Genomic DNA, 13,551 nt, shown 5'->3' on the forward strand with positions numbered 1-13,551 from the left:
AAATGCTTGAACGATCACAAGAAAATTCAAAAAATTCCCATTTGCTAAATTTTTTCCTTTTCTGACACGCAAACTACGAGCATTTTTTGTTTGTTGAAGGGTAACTTGAATTTGCACGCAATTTCAATTTCGAAACGAAGTTCTACCAAATATCAAATCAAAATGTTTAAAAACAAATTATATTGGTTTGGTCTATGCTCGATTCTGTTAGTGACTGCCCTATTGTTTCACTATAACAATGAAAGTATCCTAGATTTGTCAGAAAAATTTAAAAAACTGGAAAAAACAAAAGTGGGTATAAATTTAGTAGAATCAGTTAACACCCCGAGCATAAATTTAGTAGAAACAGTAAACACTCCGCCTGCATTTAAGTCAAAACGCACCGAATTTGTGATTCTGTTAACTCAAATGAGGTCAGGTTCAAGTGTTGTTGGAGAACTGTTTAATCAACGAACTGATGTCAGTTACTTTTACGAGCCTGTTTTTCCATTTGGAGAAAGACCACAACTCTCAACATCTTAAAAGAGTACAAGTACTTGAAGAAATATCCAAATGTCAGTTTGATAAGCTGCCCGAACTTTATGATGAAGCGTTTGCTGTTACAAACAGAAGTGACTTTTATGCGAAGTAAGTTTCATAATAATTTATATTTTTAAAATTTAAAAACAATTTCTGGTAAAAAAAAGTCCAACTGTTTAGTTGAGTTACTGATAATTAAGTTTACGTATTAATTTATAGTTAAAAAGTTAACCGTAGGTATATAATACACATCCCCTGAAAAGCTATAACCCAACCTATACTTAGTTAAGACTAATTATAGGTTGGGACTGAATAAAAGCATATATGCTTGAATAGCTGGTTTGGGCATATTGTTTTCTTCACTTATGCAATTTTGATTTACGGTTTTAATAAAATGTTAAAAAATGATTGTTTTGAAATATAGCTAAATACAAATGTTAATATATAAAAGTCCCTTAAACTTTGTAAGATTAGCTAAAGGTTATTCGCTTCAAAGCGCTAAGCTAAATGCTATCAAGTAACGTGCATTATTGAGATATTGCGGTTCAAAACGATTAATGGATAACAACTAACTAACTGTCTAAATATTAAAAAACATTATTTAGGTGCAAAATTTTCAAAATATGCTTCACTACTGCTGCAAAGTGTGCGTTACATTTATCCCGCGATTCAAATATATGTCAACCAATGCCAGGCAATACAAGAAAATGTCCTGCGCCAATTGACCCGACTGTGTTAGGAAAACATTGCAGAAACAGTTTAATTCGAGCAGCAAAAGTGATTTATTTATGTAATCTAAAATGGCTTGAGCCACTTATTAACAGTGATAAAGTGAATACTAAAGTGGTTAACTTAGTGAGGGATCCGCGAGCAACAATAAGAAGTAGAATTGGCCACGCACCAAAATCTCCAGATCGAATTAAACGCATCAGGTAATTATTTACCAGATACTTTTTGTTTATTCTTGTTACATAACTTGTAAACAAACCTAACGTAGTTTACATAAGCTTTTAAATTTTTAAACGCATCAGGTAATTATACACCAGATATTTTGGTGTATTCTTGATAACTTTTATGCATACCAAACTTGGCAAAAAACATTGTAAAGTTAAATATACAATATTAATTTTTGTGTTATAACAGACAAGCAACTGCAGTTGTCTGCGAACAGTTGAATCTGAATGCTATATTTGTGAACCAATCTCTTTATCACTTTATACCACGTGACAAATACATGCGAGTCCGACATGAAGATTTTTCTATGAACCCAATCGCAACGACTCAGAAGATTTACGATTTTGTGGATATAAATCTTAACCCAGCTATGCGCGAATGGTTAAATAAGGCAACTACTGCAAGCAGCGCGAAAGGAGGAGATCAAGGAACAACACGAAATTCGACTGATGTTGTTTCAGCATGGAGAAGTTATTATACTTGGGAAGAAGTTGTCGAAATTCAAAAAACCTGCGCTTCTGCGATGAAAATACTGAAGTACAAGATTTTTACAAAGGAAGCAGATATGCGAGATCTAAAAGTACGCCACTTTTAGCTATACCACTTAAGTCCTATAAACACATTTCAACTATTTGTGTATTATTTACAATGCTTTTAATTTTTTGCCTTTTTTACAATATTATTAGCTATTTTTTTTCCAAGCAAATTATATGAGATAAAACATATAAAAATGTTATTATTGTTTTAATGTACACCGCTAGATATCAGTAGAAACGCTTAATATTAAAATTTTATTTCTGATAACATGGCTTTTCGGTTAAATTTTGTAAATATTTCTGATGTTTCAAATGGCACTTAACGCTTGGGTACTTGCTTGCTAATATGTTTTTGCAACAAATTGAGCATTTTTAACTGTTTACTGTAAGTAATTATAATCAATTTTTCTGTTTAATGTAACACTTAACAAATTAAAATCATTCAATGTTAAATGTAAATACAAAATTACAACTAAAGCGTTATTAAAATAAAAAAGTAGTCTAAGAATGCCATTATCATCTTAAACAGTAATAAAAACTTTTAAAATTAATTAAAAATTGAACATTTGTATAAAAACCTTTTACATTTAAACCATTTACAATCGATGATATTCTTAATGTTTATTGCAATTTGTTTTACTGCAATATCGACAAGGATAGAAGGTATGGGAACTAATACAAATTACGTTCTTTTACAAAAATTTGGAAAAAATTAAAAGTCAAATTTGATGATGGCGGAAATTTGATTGCTTTTTAAAATTATTTAAATCATAATATTTTTTGTTTAAGAAATTTATAGAAATACAAAAATACCAATAGGTCTATTGTTAAATATTTTTTAAATTTTGTTCATTTTTAGTTTGTATTCATGAGTGACAAGACTTGCGTAAGCTTATAAGTAAGGTATAGGTTTGCAAGGCATTTTGTATTAAACTGTATATTTTTCAAAAAAGGGAAAAAATGTAAAATTAAATAAAGAAATTATCGACCCTCGTATCCCATCTGCTTTAACAACTAATATTTTATCAGCTCAGCATACCCAGCTTTCCGAAAATTAAACAAAAAAAAATCCTATTTTTTCTGTTTTTGTTTTTTGCTTGTTTATCTATTCAACAGTAAAATATGCGTAGGGTTAAATTTTAGGCTGCTTAAGACGTTACATAAACTTTTGGTTCTTAGTACAAAAGCTTGAATTATGTTGGCTAAAAGCCGAACATAATCAAATGTTTATTTGCTTTAGATCTAATAATTAAGGCTCAAAATCCGAAGACATTTCATGCGATTTCGAGCATGCGTATTTTGCTATTGTGCGAGGTAGAAAAACAGCTCTTGCGTATTTGTTTTCGGTAGATTTCTTACAATATTGTGATTTTGGCTTATTGAATTTTCGGCGTGAGTCAACAACGCGAATTGTACGGCACACGCCCAAACGATTATCTTTTTATTTGAGGTCGAAACCTATTGTAAAAAAGTCTAACCCGGCGTGCGCCAGCCGTGGTCGAGGTACATTAAGGCCGAAGTGTAGGCGAGCTGTTAATGGCATTTTGCTAAATAAACAAGCGCACGCTTATGCCCATCACATTCAATGCGTTGCGATATTTTTATTTCAATTTAGTTTGATTGCTCAAAAATGTTTTTACTTTTATCTCTTCAGAAATTATCTTACGCAGAGGCTTTAACACATTACCCATCATAAGTAGTCCATGAATACTGGATTGCTATGTAAAATTGCCCTAAAATTTAAACTTTTTTTAAATCACAAGCTTAACACAAAATTATATTTAAAATATGCTTCCTGTTTACTTTATAATTAGTTTATAATTGCGAGTGATGTGTGTGTAAATACAGTACGGTATTAGATAACATAAATTCAATACAATAAGAATTAAGTACGTAAATATGAATGATAAATTGTAAAAAAGCAAGTACGATTGAATTGTTCTAATAAAAAATTACAGGCAGCGAAATTGCCAATTCTTATTTGGCGGTAGTAGCAATCTACAAAAATACAAAACGTTTGTTGGGTAATAATAGTTGGCAGTGAAATAAAGCACGGTTGAGCGATAAAAGCGCAAAATAAAAAACGCACAGTTTACAGTTTTAAGGCAGTTGCTGAAATTATAAACCATTTGTTATTAAATAAATTATATGATTGCGTTACTACGAATCTATTTTAAAAATACAATTTGGGTAAGGACATACAAACTTACATTTCTTTATATTTATATATTACAATCTATAGCAGGTTTATTTTACAGGCCTCCATTCCATAACTCGTTAGTAGAAAACGTGGTCGCCTGCTTGGTAAACACAGGTTCAAAGCTAGAACCAAATGCTGGCAAAGCATTAAAGGTCGGGTTAATTTGCTCTAAATTAGTTAGTTCGGGATTGGCCTGAATCCAGGTGGGCAGTGCGTTGTGTGAAAAAATATTGTCAAAATGTGCTGCTTTTTCAATAAAGGTGGGTGCAAAGTTGAAAAAATTTCCAGTTGGATTTACCACGGGATTTTGCATATTGTTGGCTAATGATTCTGGATTATAAAGCTCAGGTTGCTGATCAGCATAAGGTTGTAATGGCGGGGTGTATGGTTGCTGGACAGCTTGATTGAAATTTGTAATCTGAGGCGACAGCTCCGTAAATGTAGGCTCGTTTAAAGGCGACTGAACTTGCAGCGAAGACAAGCTTAACTCATTGCATTGGTAATTCTGCCCATGATGATTTGGTTGGTCAGCAAGAATAGGCGATGCTGCTATTTCAAGATCTGGCGGGTTTTCAGTAAGGGCATCAAAGCACAGCTGAAATGACGACTGTCTTTGTCTGGGTAAGGGAATGACATTATTTTGATCAATTGCTTCTAAATCTCGGTTTTCGTTAAAAATTTCAGAGAAACCGCTGTCACTTGACTGTGATTGCATATCGTATTGTGTTTTATTTACATTGGAGGGTAGCATAGCTAGATTATTATTGTTCATGTCTAATTTGGTTAAGTTTTCTTCTTCGTTTAAGTTAGAGTGGTGTTCAAGCACGACTGGTTCTTTCTGAGCCTTTTTGGAACCGCATTTTTCCAGCATAACATCGAAGGCTTTAAGCATAGATTCAGTAAGAACAACAGGACTGCTCTGCTTAGTGTTTCTGTCACCTTTCTTGGCCGTTAACGCCGCCGCTTCAAAGTCAATCCCGCGCCCGCGGTGTTCGCTTTCGGTGTCGCATAACTGTTCCACCTGGCCTGCATTAGCGACTGATCCTATAAAAATGACATCGTCACTTTCCGAGCCTGTAAGGTTGGAACTGGAGCTTTCCGATCTAACTCTACCGGTAGCTTTACCGGCTTCGATTGGTAATTCGTTGATACGTGGCACGTTTTCCTTGTCAGCTTCGGTTGAGTCGATTCGGTTCATGTTGTTGTCTTTGTTCCGACTGCGAACAAGTTCTTCTAATGCTTTGATGTATTCAATAGCAGATTGTAGTGTGTCGACCTGTAAAAAATGAGCAGCGTAAGTATAAGACCAAAACATTAACTTTAAGATAATACTTTAATAGGACACCAATTTGTTTGTTGCTAAGTGTGCATTATGTCAACGTAATTATTGCCCTATCGCAGTTTTCGAGGCCATTGTCTATTTTGAGTAGATCGTTTGCACAAGCAGCGCCGAAAGATCACCAATATGTGTGTTGACGTGATTCTCTGTTAGTTTTTAAGCTGTGTAAGAAAATACAAATCGATAACACAGGCGCCGCCTTGGAATCTTATCTATGAGACGTTTACCTTGCTGATTTTTTTCCGATTTCGCTCGCCGTTGGGCACGTGTTGACGCAGTTCATCGAAGGCGCTGTTCACGTTCTTTATACGGCGACGTTCGCGGGCATTTCGTCTCGCGACGCTGGTAGGATTTTTCTCAGAATTCCCGATGTTAGATCGCTTGCACGCCTTTCCAATATTGTTGCTTTTAGCGAAATCTTTGCTTATTAAACCCATGTAAGAGTCTACTGGGTTATGTTGTTGATCAGTTAATTCGTTATTTTGGTTATTGTGCCATTGGGAGTCTAAAGGTATTGTGAATCGTCCCTCGCCAGCCGAAATATCCATAGGTAGGCCAGTCGCCATATTTTTTTGCTTGTTGATGAAGTCAGTTGGCGCTTAAAAAGATTTATTTGATTTTTGTTGACTCTTTGATCAGTTTTTGATTTACGCAGAGAATTCTTTTGATGTTTTTAATTCACTTTTAAGACTGCATATTAATATTAAATTTTAAATTGGAAGCACGTTACCGTGTTGTTTGGCACTGCAAAATGGTAGATCAAAAAAAATAATTTAAAATTTTTTCTTTATTTAAATTATGATATTAAATTTTCTATAGGCTTAATTAATAAAACTATATTTTTGCGTCGTGTTTTTTCTAATTTTTTATTCTAAACTGCCCTTACTCCAGCTAAAATTCGCATGTCTAAAGTATTTATTTTTAAACTACCTGTAAAAATTCTTTAACTTATACCATTATTGTTTAAAAAGTTTCGAAATTTTTTTAACTTCAATTTTCATACAAAAGTACTAAAATTATTTGTTAAAAAAACTACAAAAATTTTTAATCGAAATCATCGAAAACAATTTTTCGACCACTACCCCGACACTTAATTCACGCCAAAAATTCAAAAGATAAAATTTCAATACAAAAAAATATTTTAGATTCGAATGAATAGACATTAAGTCAAACTCAACCGCGCTCCTGTATTTCTGACATAAAAAGTGAGCAGGCCTCGAGCCAGTCGCGTGCCCGGCTTATATACCAAGACCACAACGCACTCTGATTGGCTGTCGGCGACGTGACGTCGCTCTTGTGGGTGACACGTGCCCGAGATTTTCTCTTTTTTTGGGGATTGTGATTTTTTAGAGTTGGAATTATCAAAACAAATATAAATCCCTTTTAAATCTGATTAGCATCGACGTTTATGTTTTTATAGTGGAGTTATATTTGTTATTAACGGCGGCTGATTTTGTTTCCGTTAAAATAAGAAAACAAATGTATATCTTCTTTCTTTTATATAGGACTTAGATTTTTGTTTATATTTTTTTATAATGTTTACAAAAAGATAAAAATTAAAAAATAAATGCTGTCATTTGTAATTATTAAAAAACAGAAAGAAAAAATGTATTTAAATCTGATAAACGAATTGAGAAAAAATAATTAATACAACAGTGCAAAAAAAATTAACAAGTTTGTTGTTTATTGACTAAATCTTTTTGTTGAATTAACAAGCAACTACAAAATCATATTTTTATTTTTTGTTAAGCAAAAATTAAAAAAAGTATTTGAGCATTACATACCCAATGCAATTTCGATGAATTGTTTTAATGAAGATTTAATTGATATTAAAAAGGTATTTGATAAAATCAGATGAAAGAAAATCCTCGGTCGCCAGTCTACGCGATTAAATGCCAAGTAGCGTTTTACGAGCATCATTAAACCGTAAACTAGACCCGTTGTAACTCAATGCGACCTACCAAGGCCGAACAGGCGAAAAAAATAGTTGCTAATTACATACCTTTAATGAATAGCATAGACATAAAATTAAAATCAAAGAGTGGAGCCGTTTTGTATTAACTGTCATTTAAATTTTACAACTTTTTAGATAGAAATTATTAATGTTAGGTTTTAAAGATTAAGAGTTTTTACAAAAGATTCAGTTATGTTTATTTCCTGTTTAGTTAGATGGGTATTATCCTTCTTTAAAACATGCATATTGCCACGTTTATATAAATAATACGAAGAGTCAGAAAGCATTACAGAATCATGTGAGTATTAAAACTGCGCTAGTTCCGTCTCTTCCTGGTTTAGCGACGTCATCTTTCTCCCCTCCGGTCCTAATTCATATCCAAGATTGCAATCGCAATACCTCGCCAAATGCTATATCATAAAACTTATAAATATACGATCAGAACGAGCGATAGGACTTGTAAACTTTGTAGGCTTAGAACGCGTTAAGTAATGCACCGTGTCTGGTTCGGTTTATAAGTAAAGTCTAGGACGTATAATTATCCCGAACTGTGAAATTGCGACTTGTTTACCTTGGCCTTATGTCGCCCTAGTAGAATAAGGTGCATTTGCTTATTACGTACCAAAAATTTGAATTTCAAATTATGAAAACAGGTGGTATCGCATGTTTGTATACAGAAATTGTAATTTTATCGCCTTAATATTTAATTAATCTGTAAAATCAATCCAAAATTTTAATTTTTCGTTAAAATTTTGTGATTTTTTAAACCTATTTTTGCTATTTCAGGTATTTTTGCATAAAAAAAACTTTAATCGAAAATGGATTGAAATTATTTTTGGTAAAGTTGATAAACTTTTTATATAAAATTATTTATATGCGATGAAAACCAAAACATTTGTGATTTTTTTCTGTGGCAAAGGCCATTGGTTAGCAAAACACGCAACTAATCAAGTAGAATTATTTATAATCAAGCTTGCGATAATAGCGCAATTTTTATAAAGTGTTTTTGTAAGCATGCGTTCAAAGTTACTTGCCACGAATATAAAGGTTAAATGGACAGTCCATTTTAAATTGTCCTTATTATAGTAAACAACACGACATTTTATACGCCTTAACTAAGCCGATAACGCACCGTGAAATCGCCCTGATTGATTAAAGCAAATTTAGGCTAGAGTGTTCGACGTTTAGGGTTATGAAATTGGCATGACTCTTACGACCACCATATTTATTCTAAAATTGTTTATAAGTGAGATTTTTTACACGTTATAACGAACTGGTATATATACTAGTACGAACGACTTAATTTTTGAACACAGGATTAAAAATAGGCATCGGGCTTCTAAAATCTAATCGAAACAGTTTAAAATCTTACTGGCGAACAAATAACACAATTTACATAGAGGAACGTTGTAATATTAAAGGCATCTTAATCCAGTAATCGCAACACTTCGTCTTTTGTGCGTTGATATTTGTGTATATACAAACTGAGTGCGTATTTAATTTTACGAGTACTTGTACCGTGGGAAACTTTATATTAAAAATATGTTTTGATTAACTTTAAGATTATTTGTAACGATTGTAAGTGTATTTAAAGTTTTCATTTGGTATAATTAACTTGAAACCTTACTATACAATATTTCATAAAGATTACAACATACATTACAACATACGATAAAGCAGAACCTACAAAGCAGAATTTAGATTAAAAAACATCAAAATGAAACGTATAAAAAAATTTTGTAAATTAACGCCTAAATTAAAGATTAAAAAAAGAATAACAAAAATATAGACAGTATTATAAGTATTATAAAAATGCAACCCAACACCGTAAATTAATATTTCTTTTTGTTTTTTTACGATGATTTTATCGCGTACTTAATTCCATTTATATAGCGATATACGATCTTTTAAAGCAGTAATTACCATCTTTTACTTATATACCGACCTTCTGATCAACGAGCGATATAAAGTTTTAAATAATGGAGATCATTATTTGAATGATATTAACGACATTCAAAACAAAGCTAATTGCTTTTTATTTTGAAACTTATCAGTAACATCAAATAATTAATCCAATCACGTGACTAAGGAGATTAAACGTTTAAAATAAATTACAAATTTTAAAATGGTAGACAATATTTTTTAGCAAAGTTGAAGTATGGCTGTGTTATCATTAAGCGATTTTCCAATAAAAATGCCTTACGTTGATAGTAACATATTTTTAAGTACTGTGTAAATGTTGTTTTGGTAAACATTGAGCACCTTTACGGCGACATATTCTTAAGCAGCGCTAAATATTTATACATGATATTGTGCCATCAAGAAATTAGACCATAATTAATTGCCCACTGTTTAAAAGAGTTCAAAATTTAAATTCAAGTTAAGGTTTTTTTTTATCTTTTATAGGGTAGGAAAACAAATACAAAACCTTTACAAAATTTTGTTTTAGCTCTGCTGAAGATAACTCCATTTTATAGTTTTTTCTTAAGATATATTTATAATGACTGATTTAGCTAAACCGATAAAATGTAAATTTATTTACGGAACATAATTGGATTAGCAAATAAATGCTCATATTGGTCACTTCAGATGTCCGTTTACTTTTAAGGTGTGGCATTTTTACCGAAAACTACTATCAAAAAATGGACACCGTGTATTTAGGGAGATCACAGAAAAAAATTGGTAAAAGAAAAATTTAAAAAAAGAAATTTTTGTTTAAATTTTTGAATGAACTAAATAACTTCAGTTCAATATATATTTTTTGTAAAGGTGTTTAAAATATTAAGCTATACCTGACATAATAAAAATATAGTAAAAAATTTATTAAATATAAATTACAAATAACCAACAATTTTACTTATTCTTAAATTATCACACATAAAAAAATTTTATTTTTTTTTGAAAAAGTAATTTTTATTAAATCAGTTCGAAAGAAACGCAGAAATCAATGATTAATTTACTCCGGTAGGCTGTGGATATACTTCTCATTATCGTTTAACCTAAGCCTCGCTATACATTGTATGTATTAGGTAAGTGTTTGCGTTCGCTTATCTCTGTGCTGTTGATTGTATTCTTACCGGCCACACGACTCGGAGTGATTTATAAGCGTGCTCGGCACACCTCCCATTCTCTTACCCTGTGTGCTCTGTATTTATACAGTGAAATATTTCGTTAAATGCACGTGCGCTGCGTGTTTAGGTCGGCGTGTATTTCAAGTATATTTTGTTCAATTTTCAGTTTATAAATTTGTGATTTTAAATATTTGTTAATGAAAAATGGAGTTCATTTTTTGGTGTTAAAATTAGTAAGGAACTCCCAGGAATTTTTTTATAATTTGTATTAATGGATAACACTAATATCATTCATATTGAATTTTTTTGTAAAGTTTGCCCCGTTTTAGGGACTTAAAATAAAAAAAATAGTTAATATCAAAAAATACGGTTTGAAACCACTACAATCTTGTTCAATTATTTACAAATGTCCACTATATCACTCCAGCGAGTATCATCTATGCGTCATATTATTAAGACTAATGTATCACAACTAAATTGACATTTAAAATACGCGGTACTATTTGCAAAATTTAGCGACAAATCCTTTGCCCTGTTACCGGCGTTTAATTTGCTGACATCGGGCTCGTTTGTTTGACATGTCATTTTGTATGCTTTTCTGTTTATTTGTTTAGCATGTTAACCCCGCTTGGGTGGCCCGTTCAGGCAAGGGAAGCAGTCGGGCCACTAAATGCGTGAAAATCGACATTAACAATATTTGTTTTAATATCTTGTGGTCTAAGTATCATTAACGTTTTACGAAGAATTTATTTTATCTCAGCCGGAATTTTTTTATTTCGAAGGAAAAGTAATTTTATGCGCAATCAGTGTACGCCATCGAACCCTAAATACCGTCTAATAGTAAATTCCGTGTTTAAATTAAACAAAATCGGGTTCTTAAGGTCGCGTCAACTCAAGGGGGGCAAACAGTAGAAGCCTTGGCGAAGGTAAACGTTTACATTGGGTCACTACAGCAAAGAACGTTGGGTTATTCGCGCTTTTTATCGAAGTCTCACCTGCCGGCAGCACGTCATCGCTTTCCATCTGCCCCGGTTTGAAGCGACATCATTGTTGCATATATATATACGACGTTATAGTGATAAATTTTATGCTAACCGCGCCCGGCATTTATAGCGAGCGAAATACACACAATCAAAAATTTGTGACGCCTAGAGAAATTTCAGGCACGCGTTTTGCAAAAATATAGCGCTACCTTTTTTGTGATTTTTTGCTAATTCTTTCATATACACTAATACCGATTCGTTTTGTTAATGGGTCGTTACCTATACAAAATTGCTCGTAAAAAGTGGCGAACCTTTAAAGTTAAAATGGAAACTTGGATTATATGTGAATACTTCCGCTATATGCGCTCTCCTCCTTGGATGTGGTATTCGTTATTTCAGCATATTATTTTCATACCTTTGAAATATTATTTTAGCAACGTACAGGCACAGTCATTTATGTCATCTTAAATTGTTATCGTGTTACACTTAACGGCATCATAAGGCGTTTAAAAGGTGCTACAAAGTGTCAAGTTTTGGAAGTTATATACCATTTGTGTATTGCCAGTTTTGCGTGACTAATGTAATTGTATTTAAGTTTAAACTTTTAAAGTGTTAGTGGATAACAATTTATTTTATTTTGCGGATCACCGGTACTTAATGGACCTTGTTAATTCTCTTTCGCATTTTATGGCCCTTGCCAAATTTCTCTCGTACTTATGGACCTAATATTTTCAAGGACCGTAAAGCACAAGTGATCCTGTTTTTTTGTTTCAATATTAATTTATCTGTTTTTTTTTACAATTTTTATATTATTTTATCTTTTTTTTCGCAACAATATACAACCAGGAAAAAAATAAAGATATTTTTCACAAAATTTTTATTAGTTAAATTTTTTTTTCGTTTTTGTTATAATTCTAAAAATATTTTTCGCACTAATGTTGATCATAAACGAAAAAGGTGAAAGAAGTTATGGCGCACGGCCTCAGGGACATTAAGGTAAATGTGGGTACACAAGCACGCGCAAGTGAGACACAGTTATCATTTCGGATCAATTATATTTGCGCGAGCGATTTTTATCAGCCAGAAGAATCGCATAAAAAATTTTCAGGCATACTATCGTGGTGTTTCATCTATAGGTCACCTTATTTATTCTTTAATCTTTTTTTAATGTGGTTAACTCGCCGAAAATGTGTTAACCAATTTGATAACCAACAACATCGTTACGTGATGGTGTTAATGGTTATCCAAAATTTGGATCAATTTTGTAACGCAAGTCTAGCGCCTCTTAGCGGTCGTTGTGTTGTTATGGAAAATATTAGTAATACACAAAGAATTTGAAATATCCGTTTTGTTTTGTATACTGAAATAAACACCTTTAATTTCGGCTGTTGGTTCAACGGCGGGAGATTTTCGATTCTGATTAGGAGAGAGATAGTGCGAAGACCAGCTACAGAGCAAGACCCTTATCTCTTGTTCGATCAACGCTCAAGATTCGATCCAAATCAAACCGTTCGAACCTCTGTCGTTGGCCAGATTTAACGGTTAAGCCGCCGAGCAAAGTGTTCAATAAGTTGTGTTAAAAGCCCAGTTAGGAAACGGTGTATGATGTACGAGCTATCTTATCGGCATGCCTAAACGCATTAAATTTGAGTTAGATAGCGGATTAGTTATGACATTGCACTTAACTAAGTATAATTGCCGCATCATTAACACCTTGCCATCCTGGACTTCAAATGGAATTACGACCTGTTGGTTAATTTTGTTTGACAATATCTTCACTGCACATTCATCATTTTGTTATATAAGTAATGGAGTTTTAAAAATAACTTATTAAAATAATATAGAATACGTTCTCAGTATTCTTTGATAATATAAATCATAATTTAATGCAGTTTATGCATGCATAATCAAATCTAGTATGGCAACTGTTGACTAGTTAAAGAAAGTTAAGCCACATGTTTTTTTTTTAACTTTTTAAATAAATTAATTGAACTA

At 32.3% G+C, this 13,551-nt stretch overlaps 2 protein-coding genes across 2 annotated transcripts; one reads left to right on the forward strand and one right to left on the reverse strand.

Annotated features, from left to right (window-relative positions):
* Positions 1 to 162: 162 nt before the first annotated feature.
* Positions 163 to 2,068, forward strand: LOC145764221 (carbohydrate sulfotransferase 3-like). The gene is made up of 4 exons (XM_082575838.1): positions 163 to 459; positions 560 to 627; positions 1,125 to 1,451; positions 1,663 to 2,068. The coding sequence occupies exons 1-4, from the start codon at positions 163 to 165 to the stop codon at positions 2,066 to 2,068; spliced, it is 1,098 nt and encodes a 365-aa protein (XP_082431964.1).
* A 1,975-nt stretch (positions 2,069 to 4,043) lies between these two features.
* On the reverse strand, positions 4,044 to 6,114 carry LOC145764222 (uncharacterized). Its single transcript, XM_082575839.1, has 2 exons — positions 5,776 to 6,114; positions 4,044 to 5,485 (listed from the first exon to the last, which is right to left on the reverse strand). Exons 1-2 carry the CDS (start codon positions 6,112 to 6,114, stop codon positions 4,262 to 4,264), a joined length of 1,563 nt encoding a protein of 520 aa, XP_082431965.1. The 3' UTR covers positions 4,044 to 4,261.
* Positions 6,115 to 13,551: the final 7,437 nt, after the last annotated feature.

The sequence above is a fragment of the Corella eumyota genome, chromosome 1, assembly GCF_963082875.1.
Source record: "Corella eumyota chromosome 1, kaCorEumy4.1, whole genome shotgun sequence".
Lineage (NCBI taxonomy): Eukaryota > Metazoa > Chordata > Ascidiacea > Phlebobranchia > Corellidae > Corella > Corella eumyota.